The 23,154-nt window shown below is 51.3% G+C and overlaps 3 protein-coding genes across 6 annotated transcripts; 1 reads left to right on the top strand and 2 right to left on the bottom strand.

Moving 5' to 3' along the window:
* Positions 1 to 208: 208 nt before the first annotated feature.
* LOC122168382 (omega-hydroxyceramide transacylase-like) lies at positions 209 to 8,658 on the top strand. Of its 3 annotated transcripts, XM_042833668.1 has the most exons (8): positions 209 to 631; positions 2,192 to 2,331; positions 2,774 to 2,997; positions 3,114 to 3,179; positions 3,525 to 3,734; positions 3,817 to 3,877; positions 4,253 to 4,474; positions 8,449 to 8,658. In XM_042833668.1, exons 1-8 carry the CDS (start codon positions 324 to 326, stop codon positions 8,487 to 8,489), a joined length of 1,272 nt encoding a protein of 423 aa, XP_042689602.1. In that variant the 5' UTR covers positions 209 to 323; the 3' UTR covers positions 8,490 to 8,658. The 3 variants fall into 3 exon arrangements, with proteins under 3 accessions (XP_042689602.1, XP_042689600.1, XP_042689599.1); XM_042833666.1 differs by lacking the exon at positions 3,817 to 3,877 and having other exon boundaries at positions 2,192 to 2,316; positions 3,525 to 3,816; XM_042833665.1 differs by lacking the exon at positions 3,817 to 3,877 and having other exon boundaries at positions 3,525 to 3,816.
* On the bottom strand, positions 8,507 to 13,992 carry PNPLA1 (patatin like phospholipase domain containing 1). The gene is made up of 7 exons (XM_042833488.1): positions 13,791 to 13,992; positions 12,039 to 12,271; positions 10,736 to 10,801; positions 9,508 to 9,720; positions 8,913 to 8,973; positions 8,671 to 8,834; positions 8,507 to 8,539 (listed from the first exon to the last, which is right to left on the bottom strand). Exons 1-7 carry the CDS (start codon positions 13,990 to 13,992, stop codon positions 8,507 to 8,509), a joined length of 972 nt encoding a protein of 323 aa, XP_042689422.1.
* A 2,853-nt stretch (positions 13,993 to 16,845) lies between these two features.
* Positions 16,846 to 21,109, bottom strand: LOC122168381 (apoptosis facilitator Bcl-2-like protein 14). Of its 2 annotated transcripts, none has more exons than XM_042833663.1 (6): positions 20,839 to 21,109; positions 19,385 to 20,106; positions 18,737 to 18,856; positions 18,300 to 18,361; positions 17,818 to 18,081; positions 16,846 to 17,347 (listed from the first exon to the last, which is right to left on the bottom strand). In XM_042833663.1, the coding sequence occupies exons 1-6, from the start codon at positions 20,844 to 20,846 to the stop codon at positions 17,300 to 17,302; spliced, it is 1,224 nt and encodes a 407-aa protein (XP_042689597.1). In that variant the 5' UTR covers positions 20,847 to 21,109; the 3' UTR covers positions 16,846 to 17,299. The 2 variants fall into 2 exon arrangements, with proteins under 2 accessions (XP_042689597.1, XP_042689598.1); XM_042833664.1 differs by having other exon boundaries at positions 16,846 to 17,344.
* Positions 21,110 to 23,154: the final 2,045 nt, after the last annotated feature.

The raw sequence follows: 23,154 nt of genomic DNA, 5'->3' as shown, positions 1-23,154 counted from the left end.
TTGCCTGTGTGCACTGTGCCCTTTGCCCGCTGTGGGGCACGTGGAAAGGCTGTGGCTTTCAGTACTGTGGTTCACCTGGCCCAGCTGGTGATGTCATACATGGTGATGTCATACATGGTGACATCATGCCACGTGCCTGGATGAGTGCTCGTCACATGAGCAGGGCAAGGGTTTCTGTGGCTGATGCTAAATACAGCACAGGCTGTGATTTTGTGTGTCGTGTTCCTGTTATAAGAAAAAAAAAATAGTGTGACATGGCACCTTCAGGGAGCTGCTGAAGTCACAGGAATTGAAATTTGTGAGGCGAGGTTCTAGGGTGGGTTATGAATCTCTTTTATTCCTTTCTGCTGGCTGAATGTGAGCCAGCAGTGTGCCCAGGCAGCCAAGAAAGCCAAGACGTCCTGGTTGTATCAGCAGAATTGCACCCAGCAGCAGCAGGAGGCGATCATCCCTCTGTACTCAGCCCTGGTGAGGCCACACGTGGAGTGCTGCGTTCACTTTGGGCCCCTCACTACAAGAAAGACACAGAGGACCTGAAGCATGTCCAGACATGGAGCTGCAAAGGGTCTGTGAAAGGTTGTTGTGTGCTGATGAAACACGAGCTGACTGAGAGGCAGACAAGGTGCATAAGGTGAGCATGGCACATATCACCACAGTGGGAGAAACTGCCTTTCCCCCACACAAGCAGGCACAGACCACCATCCCTACTTTTCAACTCTAAGCACTGTTTACTTCTTTCTACAAGACTGGATGAGAAGCTGAAACAAATGGATTTACAAACTTCCTCAGTAATGCAGAAATGCAATTGAGCAAAGGATGGCCTGGGGTAGCCTGATCTGTGCTTTTGGTTTGTGATTGGAGCAGTGTATGGAAAAGAGTGCAGTATTTGGGCTGAACCCTGTGCTTGAAGCAATAGCAATTTTATTGCTTCTGCAAAACAAGAGTTATTTTTCCCCTTTGTCCTAGAGTTACAAATCACTTTTTCTTAATCTCAGGAGCTTTCTTCATGTGGTTGACCAGTGGATTGCAAACTCTAAATCCCTCTTCCATCTAGTAAACACCAGCATGTGGAATAGACTCTTCTTATTGCAGTTAACTTGTAGGGCAACACTTAAAGGTAGATGGAAACTTATTTCCATTGTATCTGTTCTCTTGACTATTCCAGGAATGTGTGTATTCCTGTCATCCCAAGTTTTCCATTTTTCTTTGTTCTTTCCTCTTTGCAGCTCAACAATACGATCTGAAGCTCACGCAAGGTGTGTGCAAGGTGCTTAGTGGCTTGGCTGCTGGGTGGAGCTGGTTGGTGATGCTGCTCCCATGTAAGCTTGGGGCTGGATTAGGAGTGTGAGTGGTGCTCAGACAGGAGTTCAGGGCTTAGTGGAGACAGCAGCCTTTAGCACCACATGTGCAGCACAGCTGCCACGCTGACATGAGAGCACTTTGCAGCCCCTTTGTGTAGATCAGGGTTGCATCCAGACCCCCAAACTCACCCAGTTTTGTGAGCAAACTCAAAACCCTGAAATTGTGAAACCGAGTGAACAACTTGGATTTTGATTTCTTCAATAGTCCAAATACCTTCTGCAGGTTCTCCACTCCCTAGGTAGGGGTTTGGTAACCTCTGACAAATGAGACAAACCAGTTTTAAACAGCATCTTGCAGGACACTGGTGTACCAGGGAGTATTGCTGCTTCTTACCTTCCAATGGTCTGGAAACAAATGGAACCCTGTGGTAGTGCTCACGCTGTTCATCAGCTCAGGGAAGCAACTTTTCTCTCTGTTGTAATAGGGGCTGCTCCCCCAATATCAGTGAGACATGCAGCCCTCCACACAGCCTGGGGCTTTCACCCAGCTGCTAAGTGCACGCCTTAGGAACGTATTGCAGTGTAGTCCATTTGTTTTCACGAGCAGCCTTAGGTATTAAAAGGATCACACATCACATGCTCCTGCCATTGCTTTATTTTCATTGGACATTTGGGTTTGAGATCTGTGTCAAACAGAGAGATAAAATGCAGTGAGAGAGGCTACAAACAGGAGCAGATTGGGAACAGCTACGTGTTGCCTTGCTTTAGAAGAGACCTCCAAACCTGTCCTGTGCAGCTCCTTTCTTGTGCTTTGAGCTCTTGGTTTTAGCAGAAGTTATGAAGATAAAGGGAGATGAGCGACCTTTCTCTTTAATGTTCAGAGGCTGCAGTTTCCTGCAGGTATATGAAGCTGGAGTGGTAAAGGCTTTGCAGGACTTGGCACCTGAGATACTGAAATCTGCATCCAAGATCTACGGGATATCTTCAGGATCGATTGTGGCTGCATTTGCAGCATGTGAGTGTGATATAGGTAAGGGTGTTCTGAGCATGGAAAGGTCAAGCATCTAGGGGTGCCAGAGCTGCAAAAGGTCTTTTTAAACTGTTGCCCTTAATCAGAGGCTAATTCCTCTGAATTTTATTTTGTTGACTTCTTTAAGAATGGAAAATGTGGATAAATTAACTGTACAGGTATAGTTATGGAATAAGTCTCCATGTCTTATCAATTTAAATTAATGTATCTCTACCTAATGTAAGAAACAGAATTGCCTCAGGAGACATTTTGGGGTTTTTATAGATTCCTAAAGCATGTAGGAAATAAAATATTTAATACTGTCATTGAGAATTTACATCTGCCCTTGAGAGCTTCAGCCCTGCTGAAAATGGTGGCTCTTTACCTGCTAAAACGTCCCTCTACCAGACAGAAATGCAGCTAAGAAAGTACATAACTAATAATTGCTTCGCTTTGGCTTTAGGTGAGATGCAGCAGTACCTCCATAGTGCTGGGAAACTCTTTTTCACCACGCTCTTTACAGCTCGGGGGAAAGTCCTGCTTGTTGTAAAGGAAGCCTTAAGTAAATTTCTGCCTGCCAATGCCCACCAGCTGGCATCTGGGAAGCTGCACATCATCCTCACCCGCCTGCGTGACTGGAATTGCGTGACGGTTTCAGAGTTTGCTTCAAAGGAGGACATCATTCAGGTGAGAGCCTTCCAGGTTTGGGTCCCACCTCAGCAGCCACAGATGAGTCAGCACTCACAAGGGCAAGAGATTTTTTGCAACTTTGCCCTCCAGGTCACTTGCTGTCTTTCCCACAGGCCGTGTTATGCAGCTGCTTCATCCCTCTGTGTTTTGGCTTTATCCCTCCTCTGTACCATGGGGTGGTGAGTATTCCTGAGGTCAGGAGAACACATTGTGGCTCAGGGTAAGGGCTCATCTCAGTGGCACGAGGTGTTTTTGTACCCCAGGTTGCTTGTGCTGTGTGGCATACAGTGTCTGCAGAGGGAGGAACTGAACCTAGGTGCCCCACAGCCACAATGGGGAGGGAGGAGTTGGTGGTGTAGACCTTGACTGCACGGGGCGGTGCTCAGGGCTGCTGCCTGAAAGATTTCCCCAGCCCCAACCCTTCAGGCCCATTTGGGTCTGAGCTGGGAGGAAATTCCGTATGCGTGCATATGACACAGCTCACTGTGAGAAGAAGGCTCAGGGTTTCTTGTTTTCTCTTCTAGCGTTACATCGATGGGGAATTCGGCATGTGGAAGACCAACCTCGTGTCCCAGACCACCATCACCGTGTCTGCTTTAGCTGGTGAATTTGACATCTGTCCCAGAGATTGCCCAGTTCCCTTCTTCGTTTTCCAAATAGTTGACTGGGTTTTACATGTATCAGAACAAAACCTGTATCGCGTGCAGTGTCTTTTCCAGTGTCCTTCAGCAAAAGTGAGCTGCTTCCTCAGGTACCCAGAGCCACGAGGCCCCTACGGCTGGCCCACCTCTCCTGACTGCCACCTCCCTCCTGCAGGTTTGTGAACAGCTTTATCATGATGGCTACCAGGATGCAGTCTCCTTCTTGCACAGATTGAGTAAGTGGTTGGGAACGAGGAGCAGGTAGGTCAGGTAATTCTCATTCCTGTTTGCTCTGTGGCCAGCACTGGAGCTCCCTGTTCCTCCCTTGCCCTCTAAAGGAAGGGCTTGCTGGGAATGTCAGAGCTTTCCAGGGAACATATGTCTCAATGACCTGGACAACAGTGTAGCCTTGGTGCCTTGTGTAGTGTTTGATGTGTTATCCACAAAGCTGTGATATTTGGCAGCCCCTGACCCTAAAAAGCCAATTAGGATGAGCTACAAACTGCGGTCCTCGGTGCCTTTATCTTCCAGTTCACCCTGCACATGCCTTACATTGCCGGGAACCTGGTAGTTGATCCACAGACTGTGAGAACTGCCTTCTCTTCCCCCAGATGCATTTGGTATCAAATTCCTTCCTGAGAACTTTACACTTTCGTTGCACAAAGAATCGTGTCAGAAAGGTGAAGGGACCCTGCACAGGAAGCCAGGAACAGGAGCACCTTGCTCCAGAGCAACAGACTCTCAGGACATCACCAAGGAGAATACAGCAAGCATTTGTTCAGCAGATGAACTGGAGGAAGAAGATATTTCCACCTCCTGCAACCCTCAGAAAGGTACAGAGCCAACATGTTTTTCATCCCATCAGTTCTCATTAACTGTGTGACCCTTGCCCAGTGCTCATAGGCTGTGGGGGTTTTTAAGGGCACCAGTAGGTGAAAATGTCAGGAAAGAGAAGGATTCCCCTCTTGAATCAGCTGAGCTTACTATTTATGATGTTTGATGGCAGGAACACATTTCCCCTGCTTCTTCCTAGCAGATTTCTGATAAATACCACCTGAACTCCCAGCTGCCCACATTATCATTTCCTCACAGATGAAGCCACATCAGAGAGGCCCTTTAGAAACACAGCTCTTATCAGGAAGTGACTTATGGTGCAAGGTAATGTGCCCACACATTATTTCGTTAAGGGTGAGGGAAGGAGCAGTATGTCTCAATCTCTGAGGCTGGCTTTGCTGTGCGAGTCAAACCAAAGCTTCTACTTAGTAATTCCAGTATGCAACCACACATGAATGCTTAAGTGCAAGAGAAGCAAGTTGGAGCTGCAGATAAACCTCTGGCTGACTCAGTTTTAAGCAAAATAAGGTAGGCTTAAATCCCAACCTTCTAGCTTTCTTAAATCCTGTGCAAAATAATGCTGAAAACTGGCGAGCTGTCAGCATTTCAGATTCCAGTTTGGCTTTTTGTTACTAGCAGAATATGGTAAAGTATGTGCTGGACTGCAGTGTTGCTTTTGCTTTTATTGGTTCTTTTTCTGAGTTTTTCAACAATTCAAAACATGCACAGGAAAATTGCACAGCTTTTCCAGCGTGGTTGTGACTTAAAATGCTGCCACATACATTGAAGATGAAAAAAGACCCAAATGTGGTTCTTGTGTATCTAGGAGGACCACACCAAATCCTAAGCATTAAGGGAAAAGAGCAAAACTCTTACTATTTCAGATCTAAAACCAAAATGTTGGAATACCCAAAACGAAAGAAATCAAGACATTTCCATTGAAAACCACTGTGAAGCACTGACAGTTCTACCAACGGGAAGAGACCTACTGTGGAAATGCAGAATAATTCATATTTGCTTGTGTAAAGGCCTCGTCAATCTGAACTACAGGTAGCCTTTGAAAACAGCAGGGGAGGACCCAGGTTTCTCTGGAGGTTTGGCAGGATGTGGGCTGTCAGGAATCACTTGGTCTCTTGTTTGGAGGGAAGGAATGAAAATGAGCTTTGTCCAAAGCAGGAGCTGGGCTCTCACATTTTTCACTAACCTAAGATAGACCAGATAACCTTCCAGGCTCCCTTCCAACTCAGAAGATTCTATGATTCTGTGATTCTAAGATGACTTGTGGAAGGAATCAGACTTATTTGTTAGGCCAAGAGAGCAACTGAGAGGTTAAGCAGATCTCTCAGTCTTTAGAGGAGAAGCACCTCAGATTTTTTTAATGTCTGGGAAGGAAAAGTGCTGATCTAGGTCAAGAAAAGGCTACTTCACAGTTTATCTGCACACTGATGGTACTAAACAAGCAAGAGTACAAACACACAACTCTCACACATTTTCTTATTAAGCCAGAACATTTCTGAAAGGACTGTTGCATTGTTAGGGCTTGCACAGGAGCAAGGCTCAGGTGACGCTGGTGGACTAATCACAAACATTATCTCTTTATCCATCTGCCCAGCAAGACATTTTGCAAGTCCTTAGTATCTAGCCTATAAACAGAGTCAGTTCAAGATAAAACACCTGCATCAAAAAGCTGGAGACAAACAGGATAGGATGTGTTTGTTTTGTTTTGGCTTGGTTGCATGGGAGAGTCTGGGGCCTGATCCATTGGGGGGATGTAGCTTCAGAGCAAGCACCTACTGCTTGGGCTGTATCCAACCCTCCATCTCAGCCTCCTTAAGCTTCATGGCTCTGCAGGGTTCAGTGCAGACTGGGCCAAGCAGCAAGGCATTAGCATGGGAACATTATTTTAAGGATTTCAAAGCCTGTTTATTTTAATTACGCTGTAGATAACAGCAATGAAGAAAGCAGCTCCGATCGGGTGCTTGAACCCAGTTTGTTACACAAGGATCAGCAGAGTCTATCAGATTGACCAACGTGGTTCTACTGCCTTTAGGGCCTTGCCAGCTACAGAAGAGCATTTTTGACACAGCTGCTGCCTTTGGCCCCAGTTCATGTTTTAAAGAAAAAAAGAACAACTCAGAACACAGCCTGCAGACAGCCATTGAGATGCACTGAAGAGCACAGTGACAGAACATCAGCAGCACAGGCAGAGCCACAGCCCTCCTTATACTCCCAGAGGCCGCATATGAATCCCATCACCCACCTTTAATGGAGCTATTTCAGGAGAAGTACAGGATCTACTGCAGCTGGTTTGGGTGCAGCTGAGTTTTCCAGGTTGTAAAAAGCTCCATGAGGTGATTCAAAGAAATGCCAGACTTTACCCATTGTCTGCTTTGTGCCATTAGCCCTAAGCTTGTGCAGAGGAGACAGCATCGGGTGCTTGCTTGAAAAGATGAGGGCTTAATAAAGTGTAAGGCAGCTGATACATGTGCTGAGTCATGAAATAATTACATCTTAGCATGTTTCTGCAGGCTTGGAGCAGGAGGAGGGATGATTCTTGTAATCAGCAAGTGGAGTGGCTAGGGAAAGCAGTGGTTGGGCTGTATGTGCATGCAAGATGCCTGATCCCTCCTGCACAGACTGCAGCTTGGCTGCAGATGCAGTGCTTTTCCTTGGCCATCATGTTAAAGCAGGTCAGGCCTGGGTGGGGAGACTGCTGCAGTAGCACAAAAAACAAAATCAGCCCATTTCTGCAAGTGAAAAAACCAGCCCCTGTAATAACTCCACGAGGACATCAGCCATGCAACCATGTGATCTCCATTGTTGTCCACTGCTTACTGGGATGGCAAAACTGTGTGGTGTTGGAGCACCCCAGGGCCCACCTGGGATGGTTACCTAAGGGAACAAGCAGGTGGGTCATTGAGTCAGGGAATCAGAAACCCCAGGGACGTTTGGACTTGCATAGGGATAGCTGCCTGTGGAATAAAATCATTCTCTGCAAGTCCTGTTGCTAGTTGAGTGCAAGGTAATGGGCAGCAAGCTTTGGGCAGGCATGGCTGAGAACTCTGTCTAGCAGGGTAAGTGCCTTGAATGCTGAGGGTTTAGTGCCAAAACATCACTTAGTGGAGATTCCTCGTGTTCCACTAGGACAGAGGCCAGCATGTAATTGCTCTGGAATACACTGCTGTGGGGAGGTGGCACTAGGCTGGTTTGTAGCTTCTTTCAGATGTTACTGAATAAGTAGCAAAACATTCCAGGGGTGAAAAGAAAAATAGGCTCTTTAAAGGTGGAGTGTCACAGATTTGGAACTTGTAGCCAAGCTCAGTGTCAGTGACTGATGGGTGAGAGCTCTCTCGGGGTTTCCCAGCTCTGTACCCTGACTCCCCTCTGCTCCATATCTCACCTCCTGGCCCCAGCTCTCTTCGGCAAACCAGGCACCACTGTTCGGAGGAGCTTCTGGAACCGTTTTGCCATGGAGCTGATGTCTTCCAGCAGCCCCCACAGCTGCTCCAGCCTGCAAATGCAAAGTAAACAGGTTGAAGGTCTGGTAACTGCAGCAAAAGGGGGAGAGTGTTAACAGCAGATGTACACTGTAATGCTCCTTTCCAGATTCAAGCGATCCTGTGCTAGTTTCACTTGCTTTCTAAGAGCTTGTCTTCAGGTCTGCAATGGAAGAGGCTGCTGCTAAGCTTATCTTGCAAAGGCAGTAGGTGTGCATCACCTTTTCCTGGCTCACAGTACAACAGGGACTCACAGCAACCTGCTCTGCCCCAGAGGCTGCTCTGGGTGTTTCCCATGAAGCTGCTGCCTGAAGGACGCTGCAGCCTGCTGCATCCCCCAGTGCTGCCTGTGGGATGCCAACCTGCCCATTGCCAACCTCACACTGCATCCTTTCAGCCTCTCACAGAAAGCACAAGTGGATTATGCATCACTCTCAGCTTTGGTGCCTTTATCAAGATGTCCTTACCCCTTCCAGACGAACGCCGGCAGCTTGTATGGCTGCAGGAGGACCTTTGACAGCGGATCCTGCAGTTTCAACACCTGCTGCTTCTTCCACCGAGCCAGGTCTGCTCCCGAGAGGACAACACAAGAGTAAATAGAGACCCGTCATTAGAAATAACCCAATAAATGCAACACTTCTTCCTGTCCAGCTGCTCCTGCTGTAGCCCTCGGTAGCTTCAGCCACCCTAAAACCCACAGTGAGTGCCCCAAGTCCTCTACCTGGGAGGAAGCGCGGTGCCAGGTACTGTGGGACGCGCTTGCCCAGACTGTTCAGCATCCTGTTGGGCTGTGGGAAGTCGTTCTTCCCACACATGCTGGCAAAGCGGAAATTGCCGTCGAAGTAGTTCACACCGAAGGCATCTGTGAGATAACAGCGAGGTTGGCCACACGTTGGGTTGTGTTTTTAGGCTGCTCTTTGGGTCTTGGGGTAACACTTACTGTTCCTGCACAGGAAAAGGGCAGTGTCCTGGTACCCTTGGGAAAAAATGTCGTTCAGGATCTGCAAAATGAAACACCAGAGGTCACTGCAGAGCTCTCTATGCAAGGGAGAGGCAGATCTGCCCCAGGCTGTTTGGATGTGTGGGTTGGGATGGACGGCCTGGGAGCACCGTCAACATCTGATGGTTTCCAGCTACAGAAGCACTGATCCCTTGTGGGTATTCAGGGCAGGGTGAGTTCTGTCCCAGATCGGCCACCCATCGGCACTGCCCACCAAAAAATCAGAGTGGGGGCAGCCCCAGAGTCTGAGCCTCCCCTTAGAACCTGGTGGATTAATGGTGGAGGTCAATATGAGCCCTAACACTGGGGAAGGCAGATCCGGCCCTAGTTTAGAATGGACTAAAATAGAATCATTAAGGCTGGAAAAGGCCTTTAAGATCCCCAAGTCCAACCTCACCCCACCAAGCCCACTGAGCATTTCCCTCAGTGCCACGTTGCTTTTGAGCCCTTCCAGAGATGGTGACCAGCTCACCTCCCTGGGCAGCTCATGCCAATATATTATCAAAGCAAAAGGAAGAGGGACTGGCTGGCTTACCATGGTGCTGGGTGGAAACAAAGCATAGCTGATCCTGCACAGGTTTTCCACCGAAAGCTGAATGCTGCCATTGAAGATCTGGAAGCAGTAGAAGATGGCAGGGCAGTCCCGTGGGCAGATGTCGAGCTCTCCCGTGAATGGGGACACAGTGATCACAGCTTCCTCCAGGCTAGAGACTGGCTGCAGGCCCGTGAAACCCCCATCAACGTAACGCTGAGAGGGAAGTGCAGACAAAACTGGGTTTGTGCATGGGCAGCATCAGCAGGAGGTGAGCAAGAAGGTTGTGACAGCCCCACATGGCCATGCTTCCCACCCCTCACCTTTCTCCCAGTCTCAGCTGTGACACACCATGGTTATTAAAACTGAAATATAATTAGTTCCGTTCACAAGGCTTTGTAAAATTGTTTCAAGCAGTGTTGTATGAATTTCAAGTCCTGCGTTTCAGGTTGGGACTTGCTCTGCTCTTGGTGTGAGCTCCATCAGTAGGGTGCCCTCATCGGATGAGCATCGATAGAATCGCTCAGTGGGCAAGGAAAACACCACTGGCTGTATTCTGAAAGGAAGCTGAGTGTGCACCCACCTTGGTGGGATTCGAGGTTGCAAGCACTGCAGCAGATGTGCATGAAATACTGGTGCACAGGAGCCTTGTGCAGCACTGTCTCTGAGCCTTGGGACCTGTGGGCAGCAGGCTGTGCTCTGCACACTGAGTGCAGCCAGAGGGCTGACCTGGCACCTGAGGGCAGGACAAGCCTGCCTGCAAACCAGCACCGATGGATCATGATGTCCTGCTCAGACTGCATGTAAAATACAAGGTGCTGCTCTCCTCCTTCGCTTAGATGTAGCAAGCAGCCAGACTGCACACATTGCCTTCAGTGCAGCGCTTCACGTGGCTGGGGGAGGATCCTCCCACGAACTTTTAGTATTTCAGCTTTGCAAGCCTGCACCTGAGTGAATGAGGACATCGCCTGTGCTGCAGACAGATCCTGCCCAGGTGACGGCTTGGAGACGGCCGTGGGAAGGCTCTGCCATGGGCAAAGCAGCAGAGGGCTCTCCGGGTGGCTGTTCACCCAGCTATAATGGGATGAAGAGGTGCTAAAAGGCTTTATCATCCTCCATTAACCAAAGAAGATGTCTGGACACCTATATCCCTCCATGCTCCTGGGGACATAGGAATTAAGCCCAGGAACCTGCTGCTCCAAGGGTACGTTTTATTGGGAGTATCACTCACCACACCTCGGTAGGACGGAGGGATGAACCCGCAGTAGATAGGAAGGAAGCAGCTGCAGAGGAGAGCCTGGGGAAGGAGAAGGCAGAAGTCAGTGTTCCTGTCAAGGCTGTGCTGAGCACAGGCTGCTCTGCAGGGTGCCTGCACCTTCAGGCATGACAGATGTGTGAGCCAGGCTCTGTCCCTCCTGCTGCGTGTGGCTGTGTTGAGAAGAAAGGTTTCAAGGAGGACAAAACATCCCAGTTCAACAAAGCTTCTCTGGGCACAGCACTTCATTTTTGTTGTGTGGCTGCCAGTGCTGTCAGAGCTGGATGTCCATATGTTGCTGTAAAACACAGCTGCTGCTAAAAGGTGAAACTTGGAGGTTATTTTTTTTAAAAACCAAGACATCCTCACGATGCATTTTCGTTCTGTGGGGGTTTTGCAAAGGCAAAGCCACCCTGCTGGGCACAGAAATATTTCTCACCCATCTCATCAGCTGAGAATGAGCATTCAGGGCTGTGGGTTCAGCCAGGGCAGCTTCATGAGCTGAGCTCTGTGATGCTGGGATCCTGCCTCCAATCTGGGGGTTAATCAGCAATCTGGGGTTTGGTACCAAGGCCGCTTTGCCTGGGCCTTTCCTCCCAGAGAAGTGCTGAAGGGAATGAGGAAAAATTGCTGCCAACAGTATTTGGCCAAGGAGAGACCTATCCAAGAAGCACAGAGGACTTGTTAGTATTGCCACCACTCTTTGCAAAGGGCCATTGCTGCTCACAGACAGCCAACACACCAACATTGGCTTCTTGAGCCTGGGAACAAACCTGCTCTGGACCTCACAGCATCTCCCTTCCTCCTGGTGGAGCTGATGGTGGTGGGACCACAGCTCCAAGAGACCTTTCTGATCCCCTCCCATCTTGGGGAGGAAATGGCACCGTTAAGGTTATAGAATCATAGAATGTTTTGAGTTGGAAGGGACCTTAAAGGCCATCCTGCCCCACTCCCTGCAGTGCACAGGGACACCCACAGATCCAGCAGTGTTCAGAGCCCCTTCCCCTGACAGCAGGGGGTCAGCAGAGTTGGGGCATCACAGCCTCTCTGGGCAACCTGTGCACTGCCTCACTGCCCCCATTGTACAAAACTCCTTCCTTATGTCCAATTTAAATCTCCCCTCTTTTAGTTTGAAGCCATTTCCCTTTGTCCCATACATCTGAACAATCTGTCCCCTTCTTTCTTACAGCCCTCTTTAGAACATCATCAGTGCTTCCGTGCCTCCACTCCAGTGGCTGGGTAGGAGTCTTCCTATGGACACCAAGGGATGATCCTTTACCTGAATGAGCTCCTCGTTCGAGCTGAACTCGGACACCATGACGTTCTGGCCGTCCACCACCCGTGTCAGTGAGATGTGCAGCCGCCCCGATGCCAGCTGGTAGGAATCCTCTGGGAGCCTGCGCTGCAGCACGGCCCTGAGGTTGGCCAGCAAGCTGCACTTGGGGGACAGGGGACCCAGCAGGGTTTTCCGGGCTTCCCTTGCATTTGCATAGAACACTTCTTTCAGGTCATCTGACAGGGGTGGGAAAAGAGACAGACATGGTCAACATCGCTGCTGCCCTACGAGTTGTATTTTCAGTCTTGTTAACATGCCCACAGTTCTTGTGGATCTGCACACGGTGCCATTCTAATGGGGAATATAATCCCTATAACTTCAAAGGTCTTCAAAGGCCTGGGGACTTCCCTGGGCTGAGGTCCCCTCTCATCTGAACACACACTGACCTCCTGGCAGCATTAATGGGCATTATGGGCATCTGCACATCCTGGGAGCTGGATTAAAGGAGCAGAACTGCCCGCCCCCAGTGGGGATCATGGGCTTGAAATAATGGGGAACAGAGGATCAGTACAGCCCAGAGTCACACTGTGTGCAGAAACAGAGAGGATGCATGAGGGAATAGCCATCCTCAGGCTGTTATAGCGTAGCCCTGGGAAGCTTTTCCATCTCCCTCATTCTACAAAGAGCCCTCCTGGTCCCTGAGGGCTCCCAGAATCTCCACAGCAGCTTTTGTAGGGGCAGAAAGGCTGTGTCCTGAGGGCAACCGGAGCAGCGTGGGTATTAAGAAGGGTTATCACTGTGTGAGCGGATGTTCGGCCACGTGGAGCGATGATTAACGCTTGGTGGGTTCATTCAGGGACATCGGCCAAAAGAGCCACAGACAGCCCAGACATTGCTGGGCTGGAGATGGGACAAAGCCTGCACGTGAGGTCACTGCAGCATCCCTGCTTTGGGGATAGTGCAGCCATCCCATATCCCTTCTCCGTCCCCTCCCACAGCCCCAGGAATCAGAGAGGAAAGCACTGAGCGCTGATTTCTGGCAAGCTCATCTGGGCAGAAAGGGCAGCACATCACCTGTTGCTTTGCCTGAATATATTTGCCAATGCTCTGAATTATTTTGCTAGAGCTGAATGGCTCCAGCATCCAATGGATGTTCCAAGTGCTGGGCGTTCCCTCCTTACTTTCTCCTTCAGTATTTTGACCCCGAAACAATCCTCCATCTGCATCACTTGGGTCGGTCTTCAAAGCCAAGCCTTGTGCACACTGGTTTGCACGCGGTAGAATGCGGTTGTTCAGGCAGATCAGTGGCTCTGAATTGATTCTACATTATTGCTAAAGGAGTTTATTTCTGCAGCACCCACTCAGCTGCTGCTCACAGCCCCTTAGAGCTGCGGGTTCTGACCCACGGGGATGGAGGCTGTGCACCCTGCCCACCTCAGTGTGCTTTGTGCCGCATCTCAGCACTCCCCAGAGCTGGAAGCAGGGGGGAGGAGGTTCTCCTTCTGCAGGATGTGCCAATAGGACAGACAGGTACGTCCAGATTTGCCCGCATGATATCGCCTGACCATCTGAGATAAGGCTCAGACAGCAATGACTGCCTTATTCAGGGGACACCACCCAAAATTGCACCAGAAGTGACATCACCTGCACATTTGTGTCTTATCGGGGGTACGAACTGCTCTGGTGACACATCCCACGGCCCCACCAGCACGAAGCCACTGCCACCCCCCAGCTCGTTGTCTCCCATCTCCTTACCCAGGCTGATGCCACACACCACGGCGGCGGCGATGAGCGATCCTGCAGACGATCCGTACACTTTGCAGGCAGATTTGAGCAGCTCGGGGGCCAACTCCAGGAGGGACTGAACCACCCCGACCTGATACAGCGCGAGGAACCCACTGCCCGAAAAGGAGAGTGAGAAAGGGGTGCCTGGAGCACGCAGCTCCTCCGCAGCCATCTCCAGGGCAAGTGTCCACCTCAGTGCCTTCCTCACCTGGCGGAGCTCAGGCTCTCATCTCCGAGTGCATCCCTGCTGGTGGTGGAATCCAGAATTTTCTCCTTCTTTTTTATGGCGGTGCTGGAGGTGTGGATGTTCTCCAGCTATTTTAATCGTTGCCCGTGCTAAAAACAGTTCTCCCTTTATCTAAACAGTCTGTGTAATCCTCCAGCATGGGCAGCTCAGCAGCTCAGGGCTGGATGGAGGATTCCCTTTCACATGCAGCGATCCCACAGCCGCACAGCACGTGGTGCAGATGGATCTCACACCGCTGTGCCCCCATCCTCAGTGCAGCCACACAACTCTTCCCCTTTGCTTCACGCTTCCTTCTTCAAGGGTGTTTTTCTAAATAGGATTCACCTTCAATCCTGGCTTAGGCACAGCTCAGCACTGGGTGAGGAAAGGCTTGTATAAGGCACTTAAAGCCAGAGGGCGTTACACAAGGGGTGGATGCGGGGCGTTGCGCAGAGCACCGCTCAGTTTGGAAATAGTGCTGGCAACTGCTCCCTGTTGGAGGCTTTGGATATTCTTTGGGGAAAAGCAACACAAGGGGATGGATCTGCTTTCCTCTCCCCTGGGCTCTGCTCTTTTCAGGGCTCTGCACTCCCTGCATCCCAATGCCCAGCAGTGCTGCTGCCTCTGGGATGCTCATTACAGCTCAGGATAGATGGAGCCCATTCTGAGTGTCCTTTCAGCCTTCATAAACTAACGCTGCTGCTCACACAGAGAATAAATAATGCCATTTTAAATGGGTTGATTAAATATTACTAACTACTGTGCTGCTTCTGTTGTCCAAATACATACAACATGCAGAGTTTATCTTGGATGTTGCAAGCCCTGCAGGAAGGCAGGCAAATGGTGACATGGGGAGATGCACGGTGAGTGCAAGAAGACTCACAGCATGGAAAAGAAGAACTCCTTGTTGAACCAGGACTGGACCAGGAGAGCCAAGGGACACAGGCAGGATGGACAAGAGGACAAGGGACATGAGGACGGGGAACACTCACCCCGGCAGGGCAGAGGCAGCACCCCAAAAGCCACCAGCTCAGACCTGCAGGGACGCAATGAATTACAGGGGGGGTCCTCAGTAGATGGGAGAAGGGTGAAGGCAAGCAACATGTGCCCTTGCCTGCTGCCATCCCCATGGACAGAATGCTCCTTGGCCAAGAGCCACGCTCCCGTGAGATGAAACCTTGTCATCATCCTCTTAGTGACAGCGAATTGGGCATTAATTGCCTCCTTAAGTGCTGGGCTGATTTTCTAAGCTGCCCTCCCCCTCCTGGCAGCCAGCAGAGCAGGATTAGCTGGGACTGATGAGTCGGGCAGCGGTGTCCCAGGCGTGCAGATGGGAGAAGCCCCTCTTGGCAGCGCTCACAGATCAGCGCCCATATGGCCCATGGCCACGATCCCAGGGATTTTTGAGGAAGGAGATTGCCTGTTTGGAAAGCACAGCGGGGACTTCAGGGCAGGATGAAGGTGATAGAGTTGGAAACCTCTCAAAATCCCCGGAGCTAATAGCTTGTCCTGTTTTAATGCCTCCTTTAATACCTGCTGTGACCACGGGCAAGGGAGGTCTTGGGTTTCTAACTGAGGGGTTTAGCCAAGATGCTGAGGTTGGTTGGGTGAAGGGATCTGGGCTGTAGGAGATGCTCCAATCCTCGTCCCCGTTGGGGTTGGGTTATTTAGGACCTGAGGATGGTTGTGCACAGGCTTTGCTCCTTGTTCCCCATGGCACCAAGCGCAGGAGGAGGAGGTTTGGTTCAGCTGCCATCAGGAAAAGCACAGGAAAAGAGAATGGGAAATCAAACTCATTTTCCTCACTGGCGCTTTGCCTGGTGGGTGCATCCCATGTTCCAAAGCGATGTCCTCTGGGAAGACAGAGAGGAGACAAACCCCAAATCTGTTCCACGCAGACCCTGATCATGCCTAAGGATGCAAAGCACATGGGGTACATGGTTCCCACTGCCCCAATACCACCCAGCTCCTCTCCCCGCCAGCACCGCCCCGGGCGCTGCATGCCAGGCAGGAGCTGCTCTGCAAACAGGACAGAGCAGTTTTGGTTTCTCCAGCAGTAAATATCACCACGGGCTGGGATCTGCCCAAAGGGAAACCCAGCGCTGGCACCGCCGGGCAGGAATGGGATTTACCAGCATTGGAAGCGTTTCCTTCATGGCTTTGTGAACGGGGGAATTGAGGGGTGCACATAGGGATGTTCCTTCTGGCAATGGCTCTTTCCCTGGCTTGTTCTAATTGGGATTTTATAGGGGCAGAGATGAGGGTGAGGAGATGCCCATGCAGGACCGTGTCTTGGCATGGCACTGACCCCAACCACAGCCATTCCCTTTACCCCCTGCCCCTCCGCATGCTGATGACCCCAAATGTTGTCCCTTTTGCCCCAAGCTGGGTTTGAGCTCAGCAAGGAGCTGTGGCCACTCCGGCCCCAAGCCAAGCACAACGCTTTAATCCAGGGCCCTGCTTAGGGGTCTGGATAAAGATTAGCTGCGAACATTCCCCCTGATTAGGGTTTAATCCCTTTGACATTTCACATCTTCTTAGACCTCATAGGTGAGACCCTGGCAGCTCCAAATCCCTGAGTCCTGGAGGGAGCTGCAGTGAGTGCAGCTTTGGGGACACTCAGAGCAAGCTTGCCCCAGCTCTAGCTTTCAGATCAAGCTGCTTTCATGAATAAATCTCCTTTTTCTGGAAAGGGAATGGCCATAAATAGACAAGAAGGGCAGGAGCTCGCCGTGTATCTGCTGTAAAACCTGCTTTGTGTCACTTTGAGTTGGCTTGAAAGGAGAAGCTCACAACAGCTGTAGCAAAGCAAACTTTATTCCTTGTATAACATGCATCCACATTTCCTCTGCCTTCAGACAAGCTGGATGTCACACAGGGGGCCATTTATTTGAGTTTTATGGGTTTTTCTGAACCGGACCCTTGACTGACAGCAGAAGCTGGAGAAATTATAGCCTACATTCACAGATATGTAAGAAAAGTTGGTAAATAAATACATGCACACACACACAAATGAACCGTGAGGCTCCACACGTGCATCTGGTGAGAGCCAAAATGGAAATTCAGGGCAGTCTCAGAAATGTGGGCTTTTCAGACCCTTTGCCCCCTGCCAGGTGGGATTTCATCTCATCGTGCCACCACAGTGACTGCTGTGGGTTTCCTCTGTGGATTTTCAATCCACGAACATGCAGGAGATCCAGGCCACCTTCAGAGGCTGCGTCCCAGTCATTGATGTCCATCATTGGGGTCACCATCAGTCCGGGCTCTCGCAGTTGTCTGTGCTGAACTTCGCTCTGTCCTGCTGACAGGGGGGGAAACAGCCGTGAGGCCCTTCCCAAACCAGATGGTGCTGTGGGTCTCCCCTACTGGTCAAGGAGGAACTTCATTCCTATATCTCAAGATGAAACTTCTCACAGTGCAGCTCGTACCCATTGCCCCTTCTTTTCTCCTTGCCAAGAGCCTTCATCCTCTTTGCAGCCACACTTTAAGTGCTGGCATGCTGTGACAACCCCTCCTGAGCTGATGCTGCCGTGACCTGAGCTTTCTGCTCTTCAGAGTGAGAAGACTCGCATCCTCCAGGTCCCCCTCCCAGGGCAGTCCTCCAGCCTTTGGCTCCTCTCTTACAGCCACACTCCCATTGGAGAGCCTGTCCCTCAGGTCTCCCGCTCTCCAGTATTGTGTCTCCATGCCCCATCACTCCCAGCATGATCCGACTGCCCACCCTGGCTGTCATCACACCCTGACCCCATCCTCTGCCCAAGCCCTCCTTACCTGGAGGACTTTGCTGTAGGACAAGGGCGCAAACGAGTCTTCCAAGTAGCGGGTGCCGAATCCCATGATCCTGTTCACAGCCTGGTTGCAGATGCCGGCCACTTTGGCAGTGAGGTGCACCGTGAAGGCAAACTGGATCTCCTGGGGGTTGACGTTGGGTCGGCTGGCTGTCATCTCCCGGCGGACGTAAGCATCAGCCAGGTTCTTGAAGGAGCTGTAGGACATGTCTCTGAAAAACGTCCGCAGCCGCACGTCTTCCCTCACCTGTTGGAGAAGCAAAAGAATTGGGTTCATTGAGGGCAAACAACGCGGTGCGTCAGCCTCCGGTTGACGCCTTCGCATCTCGTGAGCTTTGCAGATGGGAGAGGGCAGGCAGACAGGATCACACCCCGGCGGGGAATTTGAGGGCACCGTTTCCTTGATTTCACTCAGTTGTTGCACTGCATCAGAGCGAAGGTTCCCCTGGCCCCATAGGCTCTCACCTGCCTGTCCAGCTCATCTCCAGCTTCCTGCAGCAAGGCCACAATTTCTCTGATGGCTTCATCTGCAGAGAGAGCACAGCCCCACATCACCTCCAGCCCCACGTCACCTCCAGCCCCATCCCCAAGCCCCATCCCCAGGTGCTCGCAGGGCAGCACAGCTGCTTTGCCCCCCTAAGGATCCCCCAAGCAGCACACATCACCCTCCATTCCCATAAAAGCCATTCCAGCCTGTAGCCAAGTGCTTTGCCTGGAAGAACTGCCCTCTGTCTTTGGGTTTGTCCCTCCCCAAACCAAGCCCTGATGCCATAAATCCCCCCAGTGGTTCCCTATGGCTCTTCATGTTGCATCCTTGGGACGCAGAGACGAGTTCCATACAGGCTCTGCACGGGGACAAATCCCACTCCACAGTGTTTTCAGTACCAAAGTGCAACACTCACCGACCCCATCGGTGCAGGTCGGCCCTGGCAGCCGCTCAGCCCTGCGCTCCCCACTGCCCTGCACGATCAGCCCGACCTCCTCCGAGACCCGCGCATAGTAACCCTCCGGCTGCTCGGCCTCTGCAGGGAGAAGAGCACTGGTCAGAACCAGGGACTGATGGAAAGGCCGGCGCAGACCCCGTTGGCATGGTGCCTGCACCCACCCCAGGTTGTGGGATTGCCTCTCCTGTTGGCGTTTAGGAAGGGGTGAGGATGTAACACGGGCGCTGCTGCCGCGGTGGCTCCCACCCTTCCCTGCAGCAAAGCAAAAGCAGCAGGGGATGGCCCTTGGGTGGTTCCAGATTCGGTGTCTGGTCTCAAATGCAGGTTGAAACTAAACTAGGGTGAACTGTTTTTGCTGCAGGTGCACATAAAATTCTGTGCACGGACAATTGCTTTGGAGCAGCGTGCAGTAACTTGCTGCATCACAAGTCACCATAACGATGCACAGTTGTGCTCCTCACCCAGAGGATCCAATCAGCTCAAGCAAAATTGACCCTTTCCTGGGGCAGCGAGTCAAGATTGGAGCTCCCAAAGCAACAAGAGGGCGATTCTTGGGTAGGAATCTGCACTCTCACACCCCAGGCCCTGTTGATGGAGGGCTCTCACCTGTAGGGCTGGATGCAAGGACGTGCCGCAGGGGCAGGCAGCTGGGGCGCTTGGCCCTGGCCCCTGCCTCACCACGCTCCTCCTCCACGTTCTTCTTGAAGGAGAAGACCTTTTTGAGGCTGGGTCTCTTCCTGGAGGCTTTGCCCAGTGTAGGGGATGTGCTGGTGTCGACTCTGGGTCTCCTGTGCCCTTCTGTTTTGCTGCTGTAAGGAGTCCTGACATCTTTTTCCTTCACTTTTTGCCCAGCGTTTTCCTTCTGCTCCTCAGGACTCCTTTTGAACAGCAGATTTAAGAAGCTCTTGAACCAGGTGCGCTGGGCCTTGCCCTGGGGGGAGCTCTTTGTGCTTTTACTCTTAGGCTCCAGCTCCTTTTTAAGTTCCTCCCCAGGAGCCGACGCTTTGCTCTTCTCAACCACAGCCTCCTCCAGCCCCAGCTCCTTGGCTGCCTCCTCCTGCTCCTTCTTCAAGCTGTTCTTGGCATGCGAATACTTGCCAAAGTCGCTCTCCGACCTTTGCAGCAGAGCTGCTTTCCTCCCTCGTGCTTTGGCTCCCTCCTGAAGCCTTTCCTTGGCCGCCTGCGTGTTCTCACAGCAGCTCAATGAACGCCTGACGTAGATCTCCAGCACTTTCTTGGCCCCTCTCCTGTCCAGAGAAAGGATGGATCCCGATGGCTGCCGTGCCGCGTCCCATCGTTGCTGTTCTGTGGGCACAACCCGTGTTTTGCTGCAGAGGAAAACAACATTTTCAGCCCGGTGTTTGCTTTCCTGAGGACAGAGAGTGGGTGGGATGGCTATGATGGAAACTGCTACTGTTTTGACTGCAAGCTGAGGGTGTCTGAGGTGTCCAAGGGCGTATCTGCCCTTGGTAAATGATCAACCTCTTTTATAGTGTTTATGGATGTAGGCTGCACGCTTAGGGTTTTATGATGGGGTAAAGACAGCGCTAATGGGAGAAGTGAAACTGTGCAGAGAGGATGAACTCATCCGGTGCCAAAGGGGCTGCTGGGTTTGCACAGGTGTAACAGGCATATTGCCCTGCTGTGTCTTCCTATCACAACACAGCCCCTAAGCCCAAATCTTCAAGCATCTCCCCTTGAAGCTGCTAAAAAAGCCAACCACAGCAAAAGAAAAAACAGACAAAACCAAACCAGCCACAGCTGTGCACCTTCCAGAGAGACAGACCCAAACCAGTCTGCTTCCACTGCTGAGCAGAGCGCGGGAAGCCAACAGCAAAACCTGTGGGCTGAGCCATGCAGAGCGTGGAGCTGCTTGCAGGGCTGGGCACACAGAACACACATCTACCCCACACAGCTCGGCCGTTTTCCGGATCAAAAAGACAACCCCAAACCCACCCGTGTGAGCACCATTCGTAACTGCAATCACAGCAAAGCGAACCCCATCCTCCGATTGATTCCCACTGGGAGCATCGTTCTTGATTTGCTCCTTTGCTATTTACCTCTCCATTGGGATCGCTGCTCTTCTGGACGCGTGTGGAGGCCAACTCCTCAGCACTGAGCAAGGGGAGCCCCGGCCCCTCCAGCTTTATACCCGCCTGCTTTATACCTTTTGGGGCCGCTGACTCAGCCCTATTTTTAGCTCTCAGGACGGCACTTCCGCATGGGAACCGCTGTGCGTGAGTTTCAGTAGAAAGGAGAACCATTTCCTTGTGATAACCGGCAGCAAAACAGCGCAAAGCATCCGTGTCACCTGGTGCACCTTGGAACCAGCCGTCCCAGCCCGCCGGCGGGTGGTTTTTGTTTATTTATTTTTATCTCTTGTGGGTCGATGAGCCGTGGAGGCTTTGGCGTGCTGCTTCTGTAGGAAGAAACTGAAGTATCTCAGGGAAATGAGGCCTCAGAGCAGCGGCAGGATCTCCTCACTGCCACCCCAGCAACACTCAGGACATGGGGGGCACATAATGAACATGGCCGGGATGCAACATCCTTGAAACCTCCCTTGGGGCCCTTCAGGCAGCCTCCTTGCCCACCCTCAAACATGAACTGGGACCTTAATCACAGAACCGTAGAATGGTTTGGGTTGGAAGGGACCAGAGAGATCACCTGGTTCCAGCCCCCCTGCCTTTCTCACACCTCATCCACCTGTGTCCATTGCCTCCTCCTGCAGGCTGCTGCCTGCCATCCCCATTGCCACTTTGCCATCTGATGGCAATATTTTGCACTGCACCTTGCACGGCGCTGGACACGGATGCATTTGCTGGGTGGTGATCTGTGCAATGACTGGCACGGTGATTTTGGAAAGTCCTATGGGGTTTCCATGCGAGCAAGTGCTTTGTTTTCTCCAGCTTTCAGCCTGGATGACGTGCTGCCCAGAACCATCCTGGATAGGAACAGTCTTTTCTTGATAACCAGTACAGCTCACAATTCAATGTGTCCACAGTTATTTCCTTTCAATCTCTTTCTACGTTTTCTCTGGGCTGCAATTTCCTACTGCTTGAAGAGAAACAGCCCATTTCCCTCCACCTCTTCTGAATGCTGATGCATCAGTCTGGTATTGATTAGGAAATACCCAGTTCTGTTTTCCAGGATCCCCACTTGCTGCTGATAAACAACCCATCCAGCAGGAGCTCTAGGGCACCGAGTGGCACGTGACCACAGTGAGTGATAAGAACTTTCACAATCAACTTAGTCTGTTTTTCCCCTTCAGCATCCAGCTAACAAACAGCCACATCACTCTGGGAATGGAGCACAGTTTGGCCACCTCTTGTTTGCAGGTCATCCAGGATGAGTCTGTAAACGATCCCCGTTGGTGGCGGGGCTCTCATAGCTGCACGGGGATCAGCACTGATCAGCATTGATTGAGGGCCTCTTCCAGGCTTTCTCTCTTTGTAGCTGCACTTCTGGATGTAGCCTGAAGATGCCCAAGGCAGTTTATTTAGAGATAACCAAATATAAAGCACATGATCGAGGGTATTGTCCAGTGCCTCTTGAACAACAACAAGCATAGGGCTTCAGCCACCTCTATGGAGGCCTGCTCCATCCCTAGAGTAAGGGATTGTGTCCATTGTGAACCCCCTCTGGTGCACAGGGTTTGATTTTGGGTGGCCTGGTGTGAAGCCAAGGGTTGGATACAATGATCCTTGTGGGTCTGCTCTACGGTTCTATGATATGACTGCATTCTGTGGTTTGCCCCAGTCACTGACCCTGGAGGTGTTCCAGAACTTGGAGATGTGGCACTGAGGGTTGTGGTCAATGTGCACAGTGGGGATGGGTCAGTGCTTGGACTCAATGATCTTAATTGTCTTTTCCAACCTTAATGATTCTGTGTTTCTATTTGACTGACCCAAGCAGATGCTGTGTTTTAATTGTAAAGACACCGACCACAAAGATCCCTATGAGCCCTGGGCACAAAAATATCTGCAGTTCAGACCTGAACCAAGACACAGAGGATGGAGGCAGCCCAACATGGGCTGAAAAGAGAGCACAGCCAACTCACAGCACCTGCATGGCTTAATGAAACCTCTGCTCCAAGGTGCTGGTGGGCATGGGCACACGAGGGAAGCATGGGACCCCTCCCCACATGCTACCACATGGAGCACAGCCACAGCAGAAATCCCCAGCACTTCACTCCCTCTTCCCACGTGCACACGTTGAATTCCCCAGTGCAGGTGGCATTTGCTGGGCTGTTACTGGAAGGGATGGGTTGTGTTCCAGGAAAGCAGAGTGTTTATGGCTGTCTCACCTGCATACACTGTGGGAAGAGCAATGGCCGCATTGCCCTGGGACAGACAGACACGAGCTCATCCTAGAAGCTG

The sequence above is a fragment of the Centrocercus urophasianus genome, unplaced genomic scaffold (genome assembly GCF_019232065.1).
Source record: "Centrocercus urophasianus isolate 14NV4802_14NV808 unplaced genomic scaffold, USGS_Curo_1.0 seq_42, whole genome shotgun sequence".
Taxonomy (NCBI): Eukaryota; Metazoa; Chordata; class Aves; order Galliformes; family Phasianidae; genus Centrocercus; species Centrocercus urophasianus.
This window is presented reverse-complemented; position numbering and strand designations above follow the sequence as displayed.